Source organism: Leptodactylus fuscus, chromosome 6, assembly GCF_031893055.1.
Source record: "Leptodactylus fuscus isolate aLepFus1 chromosome 6, aLepFus1.hap2, whole genome shotgun sequence".
NCBI classification, from domain to species: Eukaryota; Metazoa; Chordata; class Amphibia; order Anura; family Leptodactylidae; genus Leptodactylus; species Leptodactylus fuscus.
The window spans coordinates 174,245,005-174,269,856 of record NC_134270.1 but is presented as its reverse complement, the minus strand read 5'-3'; the positions used below and the strand labels follow the sequence as shown (position 1 = coordinate 174,269,856).

At 43.9% G+C, this 24,852-nt stretch overlaps 2 protein-coding genes across 2 annotated transcripts in view; both read left to right on the top strand.

Moving 5' to 3' along the window:
- LOC142210152 (myelin-associated glycoprotein-like) overlaps positions 1–24,852 on the top strand; it is a 426,670-nt gene that overhangs the window by 224,691 nt on the left and 177,127 nt on the right. The gene's annotated exons all lie outside the window — the stretch shown is intronic.
- Positions 17,234–24,793, top strand: LOC142209171 (B-cell receptor CD22-like). Its single transcript, XM_075278102.1, has 5 exons — positions 17,234–17,276; positions 17,359–17,667; positions 18,995–19,282; positions 23,436–23,693; positions 24,558–24,793. Exons 1-5 carry the CDS (start codon positions 17,234–17,236, stop codon positions 24,791–24,793), a joined length of 1,134 nt encoding a protein of 377 aa, XP_075134203.1.

The following is a 24,852-nucleotide window of genomic DNA, read 5'->3' as shown; positions in this document are numbered from 1 at the left end:
CTGTCTAGAACCTTCCCAGACACCTGTTGTACCTGTGTGCCAAATTTAGTGAGGATCGATCCAGCTGTTTGGTCGGGCATAAAGAACAGACAAACACAAAAAAAAACAACAACACATTTTTGTATAAATGTATATATAAGATATTATGAAAAATCAAAACTGTCTTTATCAAAATGTGTTTCCTCCTATGGTTCATATTTTCATTCATTATATATATTGAATATTACAGATGAAGGCGCTAGTACTAGTAACATTATCCTTCCAGCAGTCATTGGAACCATCTCTCTCCTATTGCTTGTATCCCTTGTCTATGTGTAATGGAGGTAATGTATATTAATCATCAATGTCTTCCATTCTGTTTATATTTTTCTGTAACTACAATTTCGTAATAAGGGAAGTCTTATTAAATTAGACAGATATCCCAATTAAAGGGATTGTTTAGTTGTATCTAATTATACCTTCACTACTTCTGGTCTGTCCATTGACCACTCTTCATCCTATAAGCTGAAGAAGCAGGGAGCTGGGTGTTATTACAGGTGGACCTCTCATAGTGGACCTCCCATTCATATGAACCACCAAGGGTTGGGAACTATATCAGTTGTTGGGTCCTAGATCCAGGACGTTGCATTCCTTCTATAACTGGGGCCAATATATCAACCCCAGTTAAAGGGGAAGTCTGGAGGAAAGAAAAAGTTGAAATGCACTCTAAAGATCATCTATGACCTTAAGAGGGGCACAATGTATTAAAAAATACATATATACATATATAAATGAAATAAAAAAACTAAAAATCAATATTAGTGATATTTTCTTTTTTCACAGAAAAAAATGCCAAAAACTGACAAATAATGAGGTATGGGACTGAGAGATTGGGTGCTAAACATTGCCCTCTCAAAATCCACTATTTCTAAAGGTTGTTTTTTTTTTGTAGATCGAAACTTCTCCAGATGCCACGTATACTGAGCTGGTGATTACAAATTCTGGGCATGGCTATGAACATCTAGAGGTACCAATAATAACAATACAAGATGGCTACTAACATATTACAGAAAAATTGTAGATCTGGGCAGAGAATGATGGATGGTCAATGATAAACATGTTGATCAATGCTGATATCACCTGCGCTGCCACGCCTATACTATAGGTTGATTGAATGCACAACAATGGTAAAATACAACTGTTCTCAGGATCTATAGGGGTCTCAGCAGTCAGAATTGACTTTGCCTTTGCCTATATACAGGGTGGACCATAAGTATGGATACACCCAGATAAAATAGAAGTGGTTGCTGATGTCACCTTAGCGTTTGTGGCATATTAGTACATGGGAGGGGGAAACATTTGAGGCCAGGCGATGCCCATGGTGACCATCTGCAAAGCCGCCATTTTGGATTCAACTTCATCAATGGCAACTTAAATTCCCAGTGGAATTGCACCATAGATGTCACCCGGCCTCAAATATTTCCCCCCCTCCCATGTATTAATATGCCAGAAACGGTAAGGTGATATCAGCAACCACTTGTATCTGGGTGTATCCATACTTATGGCCCACCCTGGGTGTATCCATACTTATGGCCCACCCTGTAGAATACACTGCAATACTTCGGTCACTTATTTACATCGGTATATCCCACATGACTTTTATTAAATCGCAATATTTGGTGAAAGAGGCCCAAAGAGAACTGAGGACAACAGTGAGCCTGAGAGGCGAAGGAAGCACAGGAGGGTGTACAAAAAAAGTTTTTTAAGCTTCTTCACTTCTCCTGGGCTTCCGCTTATTATATTTAGGGTCTGAAGAGAATCCAGAATAGAATAATGGCACTTCCAATTGTTGGGATCACAACTAGGGTTGAGCGATCGTGTTCGGAAAAGATCAGATTCCGATCGGCGATCGAGAAAATTTCTCGATCGCCATCGGAATTCCGAACACGATCTTTTTATTTGGGATTGAGATCGGTGATTTTTCCCACAATGCTTTGCTTAGCCTTCACACTGAGTATACGCTGCAGTTCCATAGGAATGAATGGAAGCAGCCGACACACAGCCTTAACCCTCTGTGCGCCGGCTGCCTCCATTCATTCGAATGGGAGGCTAAAGTAAACATCTCTAGCAGCTACTTACCTGCAGAGATGGCTGCTCCGGTGCCCTCCTTCTTCTTGCCTCGCTGCCCTGCCTCCCAGGTTAGTGTTTAAAGCGCTAGGTAGGATTTGACGTCTCCCCTCCCAGTACCCGCCCACATTCTCCTAACCTGGCAGGGAGGGGGCAACAAAGGAAGAAAAACAGCGTGGAGCAGCAGCGAGGCGAAGAATGAAGGCACAGGGCACAGGATCAGCCATCTCTGCAGGTAAGTGGACACCAGGGGGGATTAAGTAACCAGAGGATTAAAAAAAAATCCTCTGGCTACTTTAATGATTCACTACACAGCGTGGATTCTAACAATTGTTAGATTCCATGCTGTATAGTGAATAGGATTGTTTTTTAAAATCCGATCTCCGATTAATTAAAAAATCCCATTGACTTGCATTGGGATCGAGATTGGGTTCGAATGAAAAATGATCAGAAATCGGATTTTAAAATCGATCCTGAAAAGTCAAGATCGGCTCAACCCTAATCACAACATAACCGGTGCGCACACTTAGCAATTATTCACAGCATACATCTTGTGAGATTAGCCCATCTCTGGTAGAAAATAATTAAAAGTTTTTTCTTGATATTTATTTTGTATTTCCCCCAAAATATTATTTTTTTTCACAATAATAATACATTCTACATATAATGATCTTTGCATGTATTCATTCCTGTAATGTATTCTCTTCTGTGATGTTATCGTGCATTGATATACATTGTATTATTCGCTATATTTTCTGTTACTTTACAGCCTGGCAATTCGGCGCACGCCCTCACCATCACAGAAGGACATGTAGGTGCAGATACCCCCTATGAGAATGCGCTTGGGACAATCTAAGGACCAACCAATCGTGTTCTTTACAAAACAACCAGAAATATCACTGATGGAGCCTCAACATCGGTGAATCCTGGGACCCCCAGTGACTTAGAAAGAGGAGTATACAAGCAGTACACATATTGCTTCAGGAGAATGCTAAGTCCTACGCCAGTGCTACCATGGATTGGATCTCTATAAGATCTTTATTTGCTTCAGGTTTTTTGTTTTTTTTTATTTACCTCCTGTCCCATAAGAACTGCTGCTCCGTCCCACTTCTATGCTTTATACTGCAGCACTGCTTGTTCAAGTTGGCTACTGTTATCTTTAACTTGAATTTCAGACTTAAATTTTTTATTAAACCGATTTAATATTCTTACATTCTGGCAAATCCCTTGACTGGATCCAACCTCACAGGACAATCACTGGATAGCCACATATAGATACATATACAGATGTGGCACTTAAAGGGATCCTATAATTAAAACTCTTTTTTTTTTCTACCTAACACGTAGGAATAGCCTTAAAGGGATCCTATCTTTTAAACACAATTTTTTTTCTCCCTAACATGTCGGAATAGCCTTAAGAAAGGCTATTCTTCTCCTACCTTTCCTCTTCTTCTCCGAGCTCTCTCTCTCTCGCACCGTCGGAAGAAGACGTGAAGAAGACCCGTTCCTGAAGAAGATGGAGGTGGCGCTGGAGAGCTCTCTGGCAGCAGTGGTAACGCTCCCAGTGCTGTTTGAGCGCTGGGACTGCCCCCAGTGCTGCGAGAGAGCTCATTTGCATATCGAGAAAAAACAGGATTGCAGGCGAATGGCGGCACAGAGAAGAAAAGGAAAGGTAGGAGAAGAATAGCCTTTCTTAAGGCTATTCCAACATGTTAGGGAGAAAAAAATGTGCTTGAAAGATAGGATCCCTTTAAGAAAGGCTATTCTTCTACTTTTAGATGTCTTCTCCGCGCCGCCGTTCGGTATATAGTCCGGTTTTCGTCGGTATGCAAATGAGTTCTCTCACAGCACTGGGGGCGTCCCCAATGCTGCAAGAGAACTTTCCAGCGCTGCCTCCATCTTCTTTAGGAATGGGTTTTCTTCATGTCTTCTTCCGGGGGTTGGCTTCAAACTTCTAGGCTTCAGGCCTAGGGCAAAGCCGACTGCGCATGCCTGCCTGGCACAAGAAAATAGCAACTTACAATACTGTGTAAGCGGCCATTTTCTTGTGGCCGGCGGGCATGCGCAGTTGGCTTTGCCCTAGGCCTGAGGCCTAGAAGTTTGAAGCCAACCCCCGGAAGAAGACACGAAGAAGACCCATTCGTGAAGAAGATGTTTGAGTGCTGGGGCCCGCCCCCAGTGCTGCGAGAGAACTCATTTGCATACCGACAAAAACCGGATTATATACTGAACTGCGACCTGGAGAAGACATCTAAAGTTAGGAGAAGAATAGCATTTCTTAAGGCTATTCCTATGTGTTAAGCAGAAAAAAAATAGTTTTAATGATAGGATCCCTTTAAAGAGGACCTGTCACGTCCTTGGGCACATGTGGCTTTATATACCACTAGAAAGCTGACAGTGCGCTAAATTCAGCACACAGTCGGCTTTTCCATGACATACCCTGGGGTAAGAGACATCGGTGCAGTCAGGGTCGGACTGGGGTGTCTAGGGCCCACCAGTGGAATTGTTTCTAGGGGCCCACCGCCAGGACCCTGCAGATCAGCGGTACCGAGACAGGGAGGTTAAAGGTTATAACATGTTGGGAGCCATGCTACTCACCCACTATACCATGCGCACTACATATACCTACTGCTACAGCCTGTATGGCAAATGAACAGTATGGCTCCTAGAAATGTTACCATTACCCGTAGCTGAAGTGTCCTGGAAAAAGCTGATCTGCAGAGGTCCAGGCTGTTGTATCATCGCAGATGTAATATTGATGGCCTATCCTAAGGACAGACCATCAATATTAGAAACATGGCTAAATCCTTTAAAGGGGTTGTTCAGGAATTGGAGCGACCCATGTGCTGGGAGGGAGGTGTAAAATAAAAAACAAATAAATAAAAAAAGAATACTCACCTGTCCCCGGTGCTCCGTTGTCCGCCGGTAGTGTCTATTCGGTTTCGTGCCGGAGCCTCCATGCTGGGAGTCCTGCACCTCATGTGATCGCTGAGACCAATTAGCTACAGGATTTCCAAAAATGAAGCCATGAGACCAAACAGACACAGGTGGGGACAACGGGGTGCAGGGGACAGGTGAGTAGGCTTTAAAAAAAAAAAAAAAATATTTTACACCTCCCTGGTGGCCACCACAGCGATCACTCCAGTTTATAGACAACCTGTTTTAAGGGGATGTCTGGGACAAATATTTTATGGCCACTTCACTGGTCCCCCATAATGTATGGGATACAGTGATGGGGCCATTATACTGTGTGGGAGCAGTGATGGGGCTAACATTGTGCTGAAGGGCGATGTTAAAATGTGTGGGGCATATTAAAGGGGTTTCCAGGGTTAAAGATTTTTTTATGGCCTATGCTCAGGATAGGCCATAAATACCTCAAACCCCACATTGTAGAAACACAACGTTTGCGGCTACTACAGAAAAAAAAAATGTGTAAGGAACCAGCAAAGTGAATGAAATTTAATCAAATTTACCTCATCCACACACTGCAGGAAAAAAAGATGTGGAACAGCCACAAACTCTAAAATGTGCGCGCTTCTAAAAACATGGCCAGTTACATTCAGCTGCGCAATTGGGAGAAAGTGCGGGGAAAAAAACACTGTGGAAAAAATACATTGAGATTTGCCGCTATTTATTCCACAGCTATTTTTTTTAGCCGCGTCTCGCTGTTGGGCCTCATCCTTATTATCTCAATATACTGAGCATTATACTATAAGGCTGAGTTCACACAGAGTTTTCTGGTCAGGAATTTGGTTCTATCCGGAGGCTTTTTTGGAGGCTGATTTTGAGGTGGATTCCTGACCAAATAACTCCATGTGAACTCAGCCTTAGGCTAAAACCCCATGTAGCAAGACAAAGCAAAAAGCGCTGCCGGAAAAACCCCGGCAGCAACACATCAGTTTTTCCTGCAGCGCTTATTGCAGAAACTCCGCAGAGGTTTCCTCTGAGGACTTTATTTCCTTTACGCTGGGTTCACACCTGCGTTCATGACTCCGTTCTATGGTTTCCGTCTTCTGCATGGCAGAAGACGGAAACCATAGACCGGGTCCGGCCATGAGCGGCGTTGAGCGTTTTAGGCTCTCCGCCGCGAAACCGGATTTTTTAAATCCGGACACAGAGTACTGCATGTCCGACTCTGTGTCTGGATTATAAAACCCGGTTTCGCGGCAGAGAGCGCAAAACGCTCACTGCCGCGCACGGCCGGACAGCTTTCTCACCCATTCAAATGAATGGGTGAGAAAGTCTCCTGCAGGCTTCCGTCTCCTGCATCTGTTTTATGCAGGAAACGGAAACCTGCAATAAGGACAGTGAACGCAGATGTGAACGAGCCCTTAGGGTAAGTTCACGCGGGGTTTTGTGGTCAGGATTTTGAGGCCGTATCACCCTCAAAATCCTGACCAAAAAGACGGCTCCCATTGAAATCAATGGGAGTCGGTCAGTTCTTTTTTTTCCGGGAGCCGTTTTGTTCCAGCTCCTGGTAAATAGAAGCGAGGTGCTCATTCTTCAGGTCATTTCGCCTCACGATTTGGCCTGAAGACACTCCCTCCTCCCATCTAGGCCCATTTATTGGGCCTAATCTGGAGCAGAGTGCGTGACTGGATACCGATGCAGTACACCGGCATTCAGTCAAGGCTACCTGTTTTTTGGTCCGGAACCTGAGGCGGCAGCTGCCTCAGGTTCCGGAGCATAAAACCCTGTGTGAACTTAGACTTATACCTATAGGGAAACTGCAGGTGTTTCTGCAGATATAAGTGACATGCTGCAATTTCCAAAACCGCAACAGTTTTGGAAATTGCAGTGTGTCTGCCATGTGTGTTTTTCTGCAATGTGTGGATGGGATTGCACTCACTATATACCTACACACTCAGGCCTGGTTCACATCTGCGTTCAGTTATCCATTCGGGGAGTCTGCATGGGGACCCTCCCAAACAGACTATCGAACGCATTAGCAAGTGGTGTGCAGTGAAAGCACACATAGACTATAATGGGGTCCATGTGCTTTCTGTGCAGTGTCCGCAAAGAACATGCGGACAGAAAAGTACTTTACAATCTACTTTCCTGTCCACATGACTCGTACGGACATCACGCGGAAATCACACGGACCCCATTATAGTCTATGCGGTCCGCATACTTTCACTGCACACCGCTTGCTAATGCGTTTGGTAATCCGTTCGGGGGGGAGGGGGTTCCCATGCAGACTCCCCAAACAGATCACCGAACGCAGATGTGAACCAGGCCTTATACATATACGATATATACTCACACATATACAATACTATAGCACATATACATTTATATACATTCATATACCATATAAGTCATATACACTTGTATGAATACTATATATACACACACATATATACATACACATTATAGCATACTGTATATACTCACACATACCTGTATACAAACATACAGTACTCACACAGTATACAAGTCACATACTTTACACAAATGTACACATGCATACATATTAAACATACAGATTTTACAAAAAGAATTTACTCACCTATTCCAGCAGTAGCAAACTCAGCAGTCGGCTCCTTGTCCTCCCCACACGCTGCGATGCAAGAGCATTCAGTGTGAGGAGGAGGGGGGAGGGGGAGGAAGTGCGTGCGGGCAGCAGGAGAGACCTCACAGGAGAGCAGCTGCAGGTAAGTGAAGGGAGAGGCCGTTAGCTGAGGCTGAAGCTGCACATGCTATACAGCTTCAGCATCAGCTAATAGGGGCCCCGTGTGTGGAGACAGATGCATTGGGCAGGTACCCGGTTGGGGGCCCCTGGCCATCCCGATCGGGCCCCGACCAATGCATCTGCATTGTTAAAATGAAAACTTTAAGTCGGGGTCCACCGGGGGATTTCCCGGTGCTCCGGCGGGCCAGTCCGACCCTGGGTGCAGTTACCTGTATCTCTTCACTGTTAGAAGGATGTTCTTGGCAGTCTAGCTAGGCTGTGAGGAACGTCCCCCCGACGGTACTTGTCTATAGCTCTGTACTGTCAGAGGGGGCGTTCCTTACTGCCCTGCGATATGGCGAATAAATAGTAACATTTTGAAGTACAATTTATCCTTCAAAAAAATGAATCCTTCCGTGCACCACTCGTGCCATTAATTCACAGCCGGCAACACAAATGGTCTACAATCGGCCTAAGAAATACAATGTATATTTTTAATAGAAGCATCCTATACACTGAATATGAATATTTCTCATCAACTCAGTTACATTATGTTCACACCTGGGTCAGGATAAGGGGAAGGTTAGGAATAATTTTGATACAAATTTTGTACTGATCTAAAAATGATTCAGAACTATGTGTATGATATATAAAACAAAGAACAGTTTGTAAAATCATTTATTCTGGGAACTGTGAACGTTTTTGCTGAGGTTGGAGCACTCACTTGTTTCAGTGCATATAATAGGGCCCATTCCCATGATGGAACGCGACGCTGATTCTGACACGTAAACACATGTCAAAGTGAACGCTTCAAAACAGAATCCCGTTGACTTCAATGGGTGCCGTTTAACGCGCGTAACACATTGAAATCAATAGGTAGCGCGCGTAAGACGGAACCCATTGAAGTCAATGGGATTCTGTTTTGAAGCGCTGACTCTGACACGTGTTTACGTGTCAGAATGAACGCAGCGTTCCATCGTGGGAACGGGCCCTCAATGTGTGAAGACGCTAAAACAACAAGGTCCGGTATAAGCCTCGGAGAGCGTGACATGGGTAACACATCGGGTTCTTATAATAGACACTTGTAGTAACAGCGGAGGGTGTTGAACATTGGCAGAATGAAACTTACACAAGTCACTTCCCCAAACGCCTAATACAGAGAAGAGATCTGTCATTGTGCGGGCTCTGAGATGTCATGGTAAAGAACACGGAGTGTAAGCGATAAGTCGCAGTCGTTGTGTTTCGGCTTCGGTTGGATGATCTCCTCCAGGTATATGGTGTCCCCTGTCTAGAATATCTCTGCTACAAGTCTACGAGTTCAGGTAATCGAGCAGTATTAGGAATAATCATCCTTTTCCTTCTGTCCTTAGAATTCTGTCTCCATTTCTTTCGCATTTTTGCATAACATTTTCAAGAAAGTGGAAATTACTTCGAGAAGAATCTTCTTCATTTTATAGTCGCAACACTAAGAGTCTTCATAAAGGTTTCTCATTTATTTAACTCTGTTGATTAAGAAGTTTCAAATTTCAAAATATATGAGATTATGTTTCTACAGAGTCACATCTCTTTGTGCAAAAGTATAAAAATGAGTCATTTTTTTGAAGACCCCTCGCAACACTAAGATTTGGAAAAATGGTAATAATAAGTGGCAGATTTTACAGCTCATTCTACTTCACATTCTGAGGTTTTTCCAGGTTCCCAGTACATTGCATGGAATATTAAATGGCACCGCTATGAAGTACAACTTGTCCCCCAAAAATGAACCCCAATATAGCTTTGTAAAAAAAATAAATAAATAAATAAAAAAAAAAATATATATATATATATATATATATATATATATATATATATAAATTGTTGTGTTTTTAAGGGATTAAAATTGTTAACTGAAGTTGTTTCTTCATTGATATTGGTGGAGACCTTAGTGGAGATCTTCACCATCAAAGCAAGACATTAAGGTGCAGCGTCCTCCATTAACCCCTTCCCGCCGATGGCATTTTTTGATTTTTGTTTTTCGTTTTTGACTCCCCTCCTTCTAAACCCCATAACTTTTTTATTTCTCCGCTCCCAGAGCCATATGAGGTCTTAATTTTTGCGGGACGAATTTTTCTTCATGATTCCACCATTAATTATTCTATATAATGTACTGGGAAGCAGGAAAAAAAATCAGAATGGGGTGGATTTGAAGAAAAAATGCATTTCTGCGACTTTCTTACGGGCTTTGGTTTTACGGTGTTTGCTGTGCAGCCAAAATGACATGTCCCCTGTATTCTGTGTTTCGTTACGATGCCGGGGATACTAAATTTATATGGTTTTATTTACATTTTGACCCCTTAAAAAAATCCAAAACTGTTAAAAAAATTTTTTTCTAAAAGTCGCCATATTCCGACAGCCGTAACTTTTTTATACGTCCATGGATAGGGATGCATAGGGTGTCTTTTTTTTGCAGGGCCGGGTGTACTTTTTAGTTCTACCATTTTCGGGAAATGTTATTGCTTTGATCACTTTTTATTCAAATTTTTATCAGAATCAAAACAGTGAAAAAACGGCGGTTTGGCACTTTTGACTATTTTTCCCGCTACGGCGTTTACCGAACAAGAAAAATATTTTTATAGATTTGTAGAGCGGGCGATTTCAGATGCAGGGATACCTAACATGTATGTGTTTCACAGTTTTTAACTACTTTTATATGTGTTCTAGGGAAAGGGGGGTGATTTGAATTTTAAATACTTTTTATATTTTTTTATATATTTTTTTAATTTTTTTTAATTTTTTTTTTTTTTGCATTTATTAGACCCCCTAGGGATCTTGAACCCCAGAGGGTCTGATCACTAATGCAATGCATTGCAAAAAATCATCCTTTCTTTTGCAGGCTACATAGACCAGCCTGCAAAAGAAAGAATTTGCAGACAAGCCTGGGAGCCTTGTAAAGGCTCCGGGCTGTCATGCCAACATGACGTCGGCCCTGGAGCATGCTCCAGGAGCCGGCAATCACCGGCAAAATGACGGCGCCCATGTGCCGCCGGGAAAATGGCGCCTCCGGCGCCTTTGACCGTGGCGCTGGAGGGGTTTGGTCCCCGGACCGATCAGAGGCATTAGAGCCAGTTGTCTACTGCTTAAAGCAGTAGACACCCGGCGGCTATGGCGGCCGCCATAGTTACAGACCCGACATGCGCCGTACTATTACGGCGCATGTCGGGAAGGGGTTAATGTGTCTCCTTATGAGAACAAGGCAGCTTCAGGGTTAAGAATTGATAATGAAATCTTTAGTAATAGAGGAAGTTAAACATTTCAGGAAATAACCAAGTTATAGAACTTCCTCAAATATCTGCTGCAGACCAGACGTTGTATCTCCTTGTACTGGAAGGACTTGGCACGTAAGTAATAACTCACTGATTAGAACCTCAGATCTATCAGCTTCATATTACCCAGCAGTCCTATAGGTGATACGTCCTGTGGTATCTGCTATATACCAGTGTAATAGTCAGTGTACGTGTCTATAATGTGTAAGGGGAAGGAATTGTCTGACATTACCAGGCAGTAATGATAGAAGGGGAACTGAAGAGATGGCAGACTATGTATAATAAGGGGAGAAAAGGAACCTTCTAAATTTCTGGTGAAATTCTGCTTACTTAGAGTCAAATAAATTAAGCAAATTTAGAAATATACAATGTTCTGGGAAGCTGAAAAAACAAAAACTGAATGGGGTGCATTTGAAGAAAAACTGCATTTGTGTGACTTTCCTAAGGGCTTCGTTTTTAGGGTGTTCAATCTGAAGCCACAATGACCTGTCACCTGTATTCTATGTCTCTGTACAATTCCAGGGATACCAGATTTATAGGGTTTAAATTTCATTTTTACACCTTAACAAAAATCCAAAACTGGGCTGAATTTTTTTTTTTTCTAAAAGTCGTCATGTTCTGACACCCGTAACTTTATACTTCCATATATACGAGAATACATAAGGTGTCTTTTTTTGCGACATCAGGTGTCATTTATAGTTATACCAGAGGCAAAACAGTGAATAAACGGCGGTTTGCCACTTACGACAGTATGACGCGCGCCCCAGATATTTGTTTTCTTATGATAGCTGTAATACTGAAAATTCTGTTAAAAACTGAGCTATTTAAGTCCTAGATGTTCGGAGACTAAAATCCCCATCATGTCCTTCTACCAGGGGGTCTGTCTTTATTAGAGACTAGCTGGTACCCGCGACTTGGTCTGCGGTGATTGTAGCGGTGGGTATATACAGGCGTGGGTAAGGTTTTCGTACTGTGTATAAGGTATGGGATATGAAATGTAACTTTGTATCTTGTTGTTGCTGTAATTCTGAGAGCACATGAGACTTTTATGTTGAAGTTAATTTGTATTTGAGCCGCTATACGGTGTTGGTATAAACTGTACATAGTGTCTTTGGGACAGAGGGATTTGACGTTAATAGACCTCGATATATGACATTGTATGATTTGGTATTTTCTGCCAGTAGTGTGTTGACATTTTTTTGTTTGTAAAAGTTGCCATATTCTGACAGCAGTCACTTTGTTATTTGTCTGTGTCGGGGGATGTCTTTTTTTGCAGGGCCGGGTGTAGTTTTTAGTTGTTGCATTTTCAGGAAATGCTATTGGTTTGATCACTTTTGATTGATATTTGTATGATAATGAAAATAGTGAAAAAACGGCGGTTTTGGACTTTTCAGTATGTTTGTCGCTATGGCGTTAAGCGTCCAGGCAAAATATTTGTATAGCTTTGTAGAGCGGGCGATTTCAGACACAGGGATACCTAACATGTATGTGTTTCACAGTATTTAACTACTTTTATATGTGTTCTAGGGAAAGGGGGGTGGTTTGAATTTGTAATATTTTTTATTTTTTATTTTATTTTTTTTTCCTTTTTTTTTGTTTTTGCATTTATTAGACCGCCTAGGGGTATTGACATGGGTGGGTGGTGTCGCGGATTGTCAGAGCGGTGGAGGTCGGCAAACATGGCTGCTCCGGAGCGTTAAAGAGAGCCTCCTGGAGTATCGTTAAGGTGAGGGGCAAAGTGGTAAAGTATATGTATATGAGATTGTGTGGGGTTAGGGGCGAGGCTGTAGAGGGCAATAGGAATTTTGGGGCTTGCTATGGTCCAAAGTGTGTGAAATTGCAGAGATGGTGATGTGAGTTTGGGTTTTGTGGGGGTCCTGGCACAAACGTATGTGCGCTATTGTGAAAAAAAGTAGCCTATTGCGCAATTGGGTGTAGTAACTATGTTTGTGGAAACTTTCAGCCAAATCGGTCGAGCGAGTTTTGCGTGATTGAGGAACAAACATCCAAACATCCAAACACACAAACTCACAAACTTTCACATTTATAATATTAATAGGATGGAGGCCTGGATTTGGAGTCACCCCCAAAATCAAAGTGGAAAAACACAACAGGCTGATCTAACTTTGATGTAATGTCCTTATATCATGTCAGTATGAGGCTGAGCAGTGTGTGTGGCCTCCACGGGCCTGTATGACCTCCCTACAACACCTGGGCATGCTCCTGATGAGGTTACAGATGGTCTCCTGAGGGTCTGAGGATCTCATCTCGGTACCTAATGACAGTCAGGCTACCTCTGGTGAGCACATGGAGGGCTGTGCGGCCATCCAAAGAAATGCCACCACACTCCATTACTGACCCACTGCCAAACCGGTCATGCTGAAGGATGTTGCAACAGATCGCTCTCCACGGCATCTCCAGACTCTGTCACATCTGCAGATGCTGTGGAGAGCGATCACAATGTATCACATTCAGCTTTGTACAGAACAAAGTATTCAATATTTCATTCATTCAAATCTAGGGGGTGTTATTGGAGGGTTACCTTTATATTTTTGAGCAGTGTATATAAAGCCAAATTCTCTTTTGATTCATCCCTTTGATGAAGTTCTTCATCAGTCATAGTATAATCTGTAGTTATGGTAAGGGGTGGTAACTACTAGAGATGAGCGAACAGTAAAATGTTCGAGGTTCGATATTCGTTTCGAGTAGCCCCTCAATATTCGACTACTCGAATCGAATATCGAACCCTATTATAGTCTATGGGGGGGGGAATGCTCGTTTCAGGGGTAGGCAACGTTCGATCAAATAGAACTTACCAAGTCCATGAGTGAGGGTCGGGCTGGATCCTCCGAGCAGTCTTCTCCGTGCAGCGTCCCCGCGGCGTCTTCCGGCTCTGAATTCACTCTGCCAGGCATCGGGCCTGGGCAGAACCGACTGCGCATACCCGCACTACAAGCACTACAAGCGGACATGCGCAGTCGGCTCTGCCCAGGCCCGATGCCTGGCAGAGTGAATTCAGAGCCGGAAGATGCCGCGGGGACGCTGCACGGAGAAGACTTCTAAAGGTAGGAGAAGAATCAGCATTGATTGGCCGACTGTATAGCATTCATCCAATCAATGCTGGTTCTGCATCAAACTTTTCCATTCAAATAGCGAGTGGTACTCGATCGAGTACGAGTATTTCGAATACCGTAGTATTCTATTCAATACCTACTCGCTCATCTCTAGTAAAGACATTTTTTTTTTTTTTTTGGGTTATGTGATAATCTTTTTGGCCAATCTTTTCTGATGTGTAATATTTGGTTTTTCTGTCTCTACTGTCACCAACACACAGGAAACATATTGCAAGTTGCGAAATAGAGCAAAGACATGAAACAAAAGACTTTTTCTGAACTGACCTACATTACCTTTAAGAGACAATAAAATCTCCAGGTGTAAAATATATTAAAACATATATTATAGCCTAGTAAAAAATCATCAAGAAAAATCTATGGGTGATATACCAAAAAAACAGTTAAAAATATCATGATCATGTAACAAAAATTACATTTACCAGTATTACAACAGATTGGGACAACTGGGGACGTGGGGGACTAGGTTTAGTCCTTCATAGGGAATTTACATATATTTTTATTTCTATATACATATACACTTATATATGAATAATGTTACACCAGGCAGTATACAGCCATAGGATAGGTATGTACCGGCATCCAGTTGCGGCACTCCACTCCAGTTTAGGCCCAAATGAATAGACCTAGTCGGGAGGGAGTGTCTTCAGGTGGACGTTGAGCCGCGGCATCCGCCTGAAGAAAGAGCGTCTCACTTCTTTTTTCCCAGGAGTGGCAACAAACCGCTCGTGGAAAAAGGAACCCTTTGATTTCAATGGGAGGCGTTTTTTGGTCAGGATGTCAAAATCCTGACTAAAAAACCTTGTCTGAATTCAGCCTTATGTTATAACATCAGAGTCAGACCATAGACCGGAATGGTCCACCTACTTGAAATACACAGCTCAGTTGTGATTGTCAAAGAAAATGGTGGCTGGAGATAGATTACTCCGCAGCATGTTGTAATATGGTTAGCATTCAGTGGCAGTGAATTTACTGTGCAGTAATAGGGCGCCAGTCAGAGCATAAAGACCAAAAGCTGGACAGTCTGTGGTGCAACGTGATGTTGGTGGATGGAGCAAGACATGATGACCCAGAAGTGCTCAATTGGATTCAGGTCTAGGGAACAGCGGGCCAGTCCATAGCTTCAATGCCTTTATCTTGCAGGGACTGCTGACACACTCCAGCCACATGAAGTCTGGCATTGTCTTGCATTAGGAGGAACCCAGGACCAACCGCACCAGCATATGGTCTCACAAGGAATCTGAGGATCTCAGTACCTAATGTCAGTCAGGCTACCTCTAGCAAGCACATGGAGGGCTGTGCGGCTCTCCAAAGAAATGCCACCCCATACCATTACTGACCTACTGCCTAACCGGTCATGCTGAAGGATGTTTCTCAAGTGTGAACCTGCTTTCATCTGTGAAGAGCACAGGGCGCCAGTGGCGAAGTTGCCAATCCTGGTGTTCTGTGACAAATGCCAAGCGCCCTGCACGGTGTTGGGCTGTGAGCACAGCCCCCATCTGTGGATGTTGGGCTTTTATAACATGCTCATGGAGTTGGTTTCTAACCGTTTGTGCAGACACATGTGCGACCACCCCAGGAGAACCGTGCAGGAAACTGCACTGTCCTGGTGACCTTATAGGCATCAGAACTCCCAGGAGAGGTGCACAAGGTAATGGTAGAGTCAGTTAGATGTGATGCCAGTTGGAGTATTGAGGTCCCTGGGCTGAGATGGTAAGTGGGTGTCAGTGCTCCCTTTCAACTAGGAGTTTGTGCCCAGGGCTTAGCTACAAGGAAGGCAATGTCCAGGCCAGGATCAGTAGAAGTGCTCACTGCTTTATTGTAACAGGCATCTGCTGGTCACTTGTCCTGTAGCAGTGAGCTGTGTTACAGTGGCTTGTAGCTGGCTGACACCTTCCCATGCATTAGCAGAGAGCCTAAGATGCCTGCCGGTCCAGCTTCTGGTTCCCTGCAGGAGTTCAGTTACCTTGTAGAAGTAGGTGCAGGCTGCCAGGGTTATAGCTCTGCTTAGCCTGATGTAATCCTGTCCTCTTATTTATAGAGATGCAGAGCGCTGTCATAGCTTCTCTCCCCTGCTGCTGTGGCATTTCCTCAAAGCACACAGTGTCTGAAACACAAAATGGCTACTGCCACACTACTACTTGCTTCTTCCCTGGCTGCTTACAGAATACTACCTCCTATCTCTGCTGTGACTATTTCCTGTTCCAGCTACAGATCTGCTCACTATACTGTGTGGTGCCATGGGGATCACAACTCACCAGGACAAGTGATACCAGAGAACAATAGCTTGAAAACACCTCATAAATGAATACAGTATGAACATGACAACATATACAATCAGAACATGCAAAGCACTCCTATGGCCAGATAATCATTAGTAACCCCTTTGAATGGGTTACACATGCACATTTGTGGCCTGCTGGAGGTCATTTTGCAGGGCTATGGCAGTGCTCCTCCTGTTCCTCCTTGCACAATGGCGGAGGTAGCGGTCCTGCTGCTGGGTTGTTGCCCTCCTACAGCCCCTTTCATGTCTCCTGGTGTACTGGCCTGTCTCCTGGTAGCGCCTCCATCCTCTGGACTTCGCTGACAGACACAGCAAACCTTCTTGCCCCAGCTCACATTGATGTGTCCTGGATGAGCTGCACTACATAAGCCACTTGTGTGGGGTGTAGAGTCCGTCTTATGCTACCATAAGTGTGAAAGCACAACCAACATTCAAAAGTGACCAAAACATCATCCAGAAAGCATTGGTACTGAGATGTGGTCAGTGGTCCCCACCTGCAGAGCCTTCCTTTATTGAGTGTGTATTGATAATTGCCAATAATCTCCATCTGTTGTCTATTCCAATTGCACAACAGCAGGTGAAAGTGATTGTCAGTCAGTGTTGCTTGGAGTTACATTGTGTTGCTTAAGGGTTCCCTTTATTTTTTTGAGCAGTGTATATTTTGTTATTGTATCTATTTCACATCTTACTCGTCTATTACTGACATTTCTATTTTAGACACCAACAAACCTCATCCAGAATGGAGTCTATGAAGCAGATTTATCTTCTCCTCATCTGTCAAGGTAAATAGTCTCACAATGACAGAATAATCCGATAGAATGAGATTCTGTGACTCCGGCCTCATGTCCTGCTGATTGTTTCCAGGCTTCTATCTGGGTTCTGTATGTCAGCGATGGACGTTCCCTTCTACAATGACGGCTCTGATCGGCTCCTGTGTGGAGATTCCTTGTACATATCATCCTGACGGGGACTCAGGAAACTCCAGCACTAGATGGCGCTTACCTAGAGATACTGACTGGTACAAAGATCGACTTGTTCATGCACTAGGAGAGAACTGTACCCTGTGGATAAACCCTGTGAGAGAAGGAGATGGTGGTCAATATATCCCATACATCTCAAGAGATCTAAATGCACATACATTACAGGGTAGATCCCTACAACTGACTGTCACAGGTAAATATAATGTAACTCCAGGAACCCCCAGAAATCTCCTCCCTTGTGTTGTCTCATTATAGACATTAAAAAAAAGGAAGGGAAAAGATAGGACTGACGAGGGAGCTATAAAAAAGTAAAATTCAACCTTTATTAATTGTCTCTGCAAGTAAATAGATAATTGGTAGAGATGAGCGAACACTAAAATGTTCGGGGTTCGAAATCCGATTCGAACAGCCGCTCACTGTTCAACTGTTCGAACGGGTTTCGAACCCCATTATAGTCTATGGGGGGAAATGCTCATTTCAGGGTTATGCAACATTCGATCAAATTCTACTTACCAAGTCCATGAGTGAGGGTCGGGCTGGATTCTTCTCCCTGCGCAGCGTCCCCGCGGCGTCTTCCGGCTCTGAATTCAGTCTGCTAGGCATCCGGCCTAGGCAGAGCCGACTGCGCATGCCCGCTCTACAAGAAAATGGCTGCTTTTTTAGGAATTGTCCATTTCTATTTGATTAATATTTTTGATACTTAGGATGACTTCTTGGATTCTAGCCTTTAGTTGGTGCCATGTTGTGCCCACATAGAGGATATCAGAAGAACATCAAAGTACATGAATTGCCTCTTGAATCCATTTCTTCATTGTGTCAATTGATAACCCGTTTTGGGGTTTACAAAATGTCACCCCTTCATCAGATTGGGTAGACATGCAGATAAGAATGGCGATCCTCTGCTATCTAACAAGTCCCAACCAATCACAGGTCACATGATGATTACATCATAATGTCAATTCATGTACTGAAATGAAGTGCATAACCATACCGTAACAAAGCTGAGCTACCCATGATGTCTAAGACTGATGCCCTACGTTGCCGAAATGCAGTTTTTGTTGTAGATTTTGCAGCATTATTTTGAGCCAAACCTACTAGTAGACACAGAAGGAATAGCAAATACTGTACCTAGGAAGTTCTTATACTTCTACCTCTTGCTCAATCCACGCCTGGCTTTTAACAAAAAAAAAAAAAAAAAATGCTGCAAAATCTGCAATAAAAATGCAGCATTTCCCCCATGTGGGGCCTCCAATATTATAAAAATTGAGAACGGCCTCTTAAAGGGATAAGATTGGAGAGTCAATCAATGGAAACATAATTACTTGTAATTGTTACTCCTACCAGCAGAGACAGACGTCTACCACACCAGTTGGCTGTGACTGCTGAGGGTCTTAGGATTGCTCCTTCCAGTAGAGAAGATTACGTCAATGTCTTTATAGTAGATCTAGTAAATACAATCTCTGTAGATGGACATATTGTAACCAAAGAATGAGTAATGTATATAACTTGGTATTTCACAGATACAGTGAACATTGACCTCCATGTGTCTAGAACCCTGAAGGAAGGAGAAGCCGCCACTATAAGTTGTAGTGTTATTCATACGTGCGGCTTCAGACCTCCATCCCTAAAATGGAACAAACCTGGACAAGTTATAAAGAAATCACTGAATATTTCTGAAGGATCCTGGAGAGAAGAATCAGAACTTACTTATATTCCTTCCTATGTGGATGACGGGAGTTCTGTTCAATGCAACGTTACGTATCCTAATGGAAGAATCTTTAGTGAATTAGGAACATTGAACATCAACTGTACGTATAATTGGCAATCGGTCACAATGAGCACTATAGTTACATTTGCTTCCATACTGTAGGTGGGAATATTACAGATCCCTAGACTATCACCCCTGAACGGACTACCAAATGTATTGTTAAGCAATGTGCAGTGAAAGCACATGGACCCCATAGACTATAATGGAACATGCATACAGAAAAGTACTTCAAGGTCTCCTTTCCTGTCCCCATGTCTGTGCTTTCACTGTACACTGCTTGCCAATGCGTTTGGTAATCTGTTCAGGGGGGTCCCCGTGCAGACTCCCCAAATGGATTACCAATGCAGATATGAATCAGGCCTTACTCTAAGGCTCTATGCCTCTATGCTAGCCATATTTTCACAGATTGCACACCAACTCATTCAACTCATTCAACTCATTCACCTCATTCACCAATTCACTCAGATTCTTTGTGATTCAACCAAAAATGTATTTTGTTTCCATTTCTTTCTTTTTCCAGTCCGTAGGACTCTTGTACAGATGTAACAGTACAGTACAGTAGCAGGGATAACCCAAACTTCTACAATTGGTTAATCTAGTACAGATTGATATCAACAGTAAAAAAAAAAAATTAATCATTGAAAATGTTTATTTTAATGTCTTTTCTTTGTTGTCTTCTTCGATAAGATATCTCGCTTTGTGAATGGGAGGATTGATGTAGATGATGTCTAATAGGTGTTATACAAATTAACCCATAATAATTAGAGATGAGCGAACACTAAAATGTTCGAGGTTCGAAATTCGATTCGAACAGCCGCTCACTGTTCGAGTGTTCGAATGGGTTTCGAACCCCATTATAGTCTATGGGGAACATAAACTCGTTAAGGGGGAAACCCAAATTCGTGTCTGGAGGGTCACCAAGTCCACTATGACACCCCAGGAAATGATACCAACACCCTGGAATGACACTGGGACAGCAGGGGAAGCATGTCTGGGGGCATAAAAGTCACTTTATTTCATGGAAATCCCTGTCAGTTTGCGATTTTCGCAAGCTAACTTTTCCCCATAGAAATGCATTGGCCAGTGCTGATTGGCCAGAGTACGGAACTCGACCAATCAGCGCTGGCTCTGCTGGAGGAGGCGGAGTCTAAGATAGCTCCACACCAGTCTCCATTCAGGTCCGACCTTAGACTCCGCCTCCTCCGGCAGAGCCAGCGCTGATTGGCCGAAGGCTGGCCAATGCATTCCTATGCGAATGCAGACTTAGCAGTGCTGAGTCAGTTTTGCTCAACTACACATCTGATGCACACTCGGCACTGCTACATCAGATGTAGCAATCTGATGTAGCAGAGCCGAGGGTGCACTAGAACCCCTGTGCAAACTCAGTTCACGCTAATAGAATGCATTGGCCAGCGCTGATTGGCCAATGCATTCTATTAGCCCGATGAAGTAGAGCTGAATGTGTGTGCTAAGCACACACATTCAGCACTGCTTCATCAAGCCAATACAATGCATTAGCCAGTGCTGATTGGCCAGAGTACGGAATTCGGCCAATCAGCGCTGGCCAATGCATTCTATTAGCCCGATGAAGTAGAGCTGAATGTGTGTGCTAAGCACACACATTCAGCTCTACTTCATCGGGCTAATAGAATGCATTGGCCAGCGCTGATTGGCCAGAGTACGGAACTCGACCAATCAGCGCTGGCTCTGCTGGAGGAGGCGGAGTCTAAGGTCGGACCTGAATGGAGACTGGTGTGGAGCGATCTTAGACTCCGCCTCCTCCAGCAGAGCCAGCGCTGATTGGCCGAATTCCGTACTCTGGCCAATCAGCACTGGCTAATGCATTGTATTGGCGTGATGAAGCAGTGCTGAATGTGTGTGCTTAGCACACACATTCAGCTCTACTTCATCGGGCTAATAGAATGCATTGGCCAGCGCTGATTGGCCGAATTCCGTACTCTGGCCAATCAGTGCTGGCCAATGCATTCTATTAGCTTGATGAAGCAGAGTGTGCACAAGGGTTCAAGCGCACCCTCGGCTCTGATGTAGGAGAGCCGAGGGTGCACTTTAACCCTTGTGCACCCTCAGCTCTGCTACATCAGAGCCGAGGGTGCGCTTGAACCCTTGTGCACACTCTGCTTCATCAAGCTAATAGAATGCATTGGCCAGCGCTGATTGGCCAATGTATTCTATTAGCCTGATGAAGTAGAGCTGAATGTGTGTGCTAAGCACACACATTCAGCTCTACTTCATCGGGCTAATAGAATGCATTGGCCAGCGCTGATTGGCCAGAGTACGGAACTCGACCAATCAGCGCTGGCTCTGCTGGAGGAGGCGGAGTCTAAGATCGCTCCACACCAGTCTCCATTCAGGTCCGACCTTAGACTCCGCCTCCTCCAGCAGAGCCAGCGCTGATTGGCCGAATTCCGTACTCTGGCCAATCAGCACTGGCTAATGCATTGTATTGGCTTGATGAAGCAGTGCTGAATGTGTGTGCTTAGCACACACATTCAGCTCTACTTCATCGGGCTAATAGAATGCATTGGCCAATCAGCGCTGGCCAATGCATTCTATTAGCGTGAACTGAGTTTGCACAGGGGTTCTAGTGCACCCTCGGCTCTGCTACATCAGATTGCTACATCTGATGTAGCAGTGCCGAGTGTGCATCAGATGTGTAGTTGAGCAAAACTGACTCAGCACTGCTAAGTATGCATTCGCATAGGAATGCATTGGCCAGCCTTCGGCCAATCAGCGCTGGCTCTGCCGGAGGAGGCGGAGTCTAAGGTCGGACCTGAATGGAGACTGGTGTGGAGCGACCTTAGACTCCGCCTCCTCCAGCAGAGCCAGCGCTGATTGGCCGAATTCCGTACTCTGGCCAATCAGCACTGGCTAATGCATTGTATTGGCTTGATGAAGCAGTGCTGAATGTGTGTGCTTAGCACACACATTCAGCTCTACTTCATCGGGCTAATAGAATGCATTGGCCAATCAGCGCTGGCCAATGCATTCTATTAGCGTGAACTGAGTTTGCACAGGGGTTCTAGTGCACCCTCGGCTCTGCTACATCAGATTGCTACATCTGATGTAGCAGTGCCGAGTGTGCATCAGATGTGTAGTTGAGCAAAACTGACTCAGCACTGCTAAGTCTCTGCATTCGCATAGGAATGCATTGGCCAGCCTTCGGCCAATCAGCGCTGGCTCTGCCGGAGGAGGCGGAGTCTAAGGTCGGACCTGAATGGAGACTGGTGTGGAGCGATCTTAGACTCCGCCTCCTCCAGCAGAGCCAGCGCTGATTGGTCGAGTTCCGTACTCTGGCCAATCAGCGCTGGCCAATGCATTCTATTAGCCCGATGAAGTAGAGCTGAATGTGTGTGCTTAGCACACACATTCAGCTCTACTTCATCAGGCTAATAGAATACATTGGCCAATCAGCGCTGGCCAATGCATTCTATTAGCTTGATGAAGCAGAGTGTGCACAAGGGTTCAAGCGCACCCTCGGCTCTGATGTAGCAGAGCTGAGGGTGCACAAGGGTTCAAGTGCACCCTCGGCTCTCCTACATCAGAGCCGAGGGTGCGCTTGAACCCTTGTGCAGCCTCGGCTCTGCTACATCAGAGCCGAGGGTGCGCTTGAACCCTTGTGCACACTCTGCTTCATCAAGCTAATAGAATGCATTGGCCAGCACTGATTGGCCAGAGTACGGAATTCGGCCAATCAGCGCTGGCCAATGCATCCCTATGGGAAAAAGTTTATCTCACAAAAATCACAATTACACACCCGATAGAGCCCCAAAAAGTTATTTTTAATAACATTCCCCCCTAAATAAAGGTTATCCCTAGCTATCCCTGCCTGTACAGCTATCCCTGTCTCATAGTCACAAAGTTCACATTCTCATATGACCCGGATTTGAAATCCACTATTCGTCTAAAATGGAGGTCACCTGATTTCGGCAGCCAATGACTTTTTCCAATTTTTTTCAATGCCCCCAGTGTCGTAGTTCCTGTCCCACCTCCCCTGCGCTGTTATTGGTGCAAAAAAGGCGCCAGGGAAGGTGGGAGGGGAATCGAATTTTGGCGCACTTTACCACGTGGTGTTCGATTCGATTCGAACATGGCGAACACCCTGATATCCGATCGAACATGTGTTCGATAGAACACTGTTCGCTCATCTCTAATAATAATGTTTCTCTCTACAGATTCACCAAAAAATGTCACAGTCACCGTCATCGGAATGGATGAGGTGATAGAAGGAACCAACGTGACGTTACAATGTAACAGCTTCTCCAGGCCTGATGTACATGAGTATGAATGGTACAAAGGGAAAACCAGATTACCAGACAGAGGACGGGAGATGACAGTGTATAATGTGCCCGGGGACATGGAGCCCTATTCCTGTACTGCCATAAATCGTGTGGGGAGAGGAGAGTCAGCCCCGGCACAGATACCTGTACTATGTATGTATACAACAATTTGACTCAAAAAAATATTGTTGAATTTTCTGTGATATTATTACTTCCTTTGCTTCTTTCGGTTTGGTCCCGTCATATTCATTGTAACGGACTGTGAAAATATAGGTTGTGTCTTATTTTTCTCCATTTTCACGGACGCCTCCAGATAACTAAATGAATGGGGAGTCTGTTACAATGCGTGCCCCTTGGGTCAAGGAAAATGGATGTTTTTGGCAGCCATTTTGCACCTAGGGTTTTCCCATCTCCCTGTTTCAGCAGTTCGCTTACAGTCTCTTCTTTCCACTTCCTGTATCCTCCCTTCCTCTTACTGAATGGGACAATGAGGTATCACAATACTTATGCGCATTAGATAATATGTACATGTTTGAACAGACTCAGTCTTATCTGTGTGTTTACATAGAGAGATAACAGACCTGGCTTTATCAGCAAACTGATTGTCCTGCTGGCAGAGCTGTAAGTGAGTAAGTCCTATCTCAAAGGTCAGTGGTTATGGTAACGCTGTGTAAATAATGGGAGGAATAAGTTCACATAACAGGCAAACAAAGCAGCATTTCTAAAGCAATCTATTTAGAAAAAGTCTTCAATTTGCATAAGCTACTAGTATAGATAGAATCCTTGAGATGGGACAACTCCTTTAATGTGGACTTAGTCTTGGTTCATGTTGTTATAAGGGTTTACAAACTGTCCCTACACAATAGCCAAAAAAAATAAAAAATCCACAAGTGAAGCACGGTTAAAGTTCACAAGAATTTGCAATAAATAAGATTTTTTTTGTGTTTTTCCTAAGTAGAGATCTTCTATGTATTTCGTCATGTATTATATTTTTATTGATTTGTATGCCTTCTTTAGATGCCCCAACTGGAGTTGATGTAATTGTGGTGAATCGAAGTGTATTGATCTGTGATTTCCTAAGCAGCCAACCTAATATAACTCACTACACCTGGATGAAGGATGAGTCTGTACTATATGAGACTGGGAAGACTCTGACCCTAGAGGACAATGAGGAGAGCTCTGGCCAGTATTCATGTATCGCTCATAACCGTGTTGGAAACTCCACCTCGGAGGAGATCTGCATTAAATTTTAGTGTCCTGTAATGAGAATCATTATGGTCAATAATAGAAAAGATGTAGCATGTATGTAGCC

What these genes read in the sequence shown, in the direction of transcription:
- LOC142209171 (XM_075278102.1), top strand. Translation starts at nt 17,234, where the DNA reads ATGGAGTCTATGAAGCAGATTTATCTTCTCCTCATCTGTCAAG. An exon ending in CCTACAACTGACTGTCACAG is followed by an intron (nt 17,668 to 18,994) that starts GTAAATATAATG and finishes GGTATTTCACAG; the next exon opens with ATACAGTGAACATTGACCTC. An exon ending in AGGAACATTGAACATCAACT is followed by an intron (nt 19,283 to 23,435) that starts GTACGTATAATT and finishes TTCTCTCTACAG; the next exon opens with ATTCACCAAAAAATGTCACA.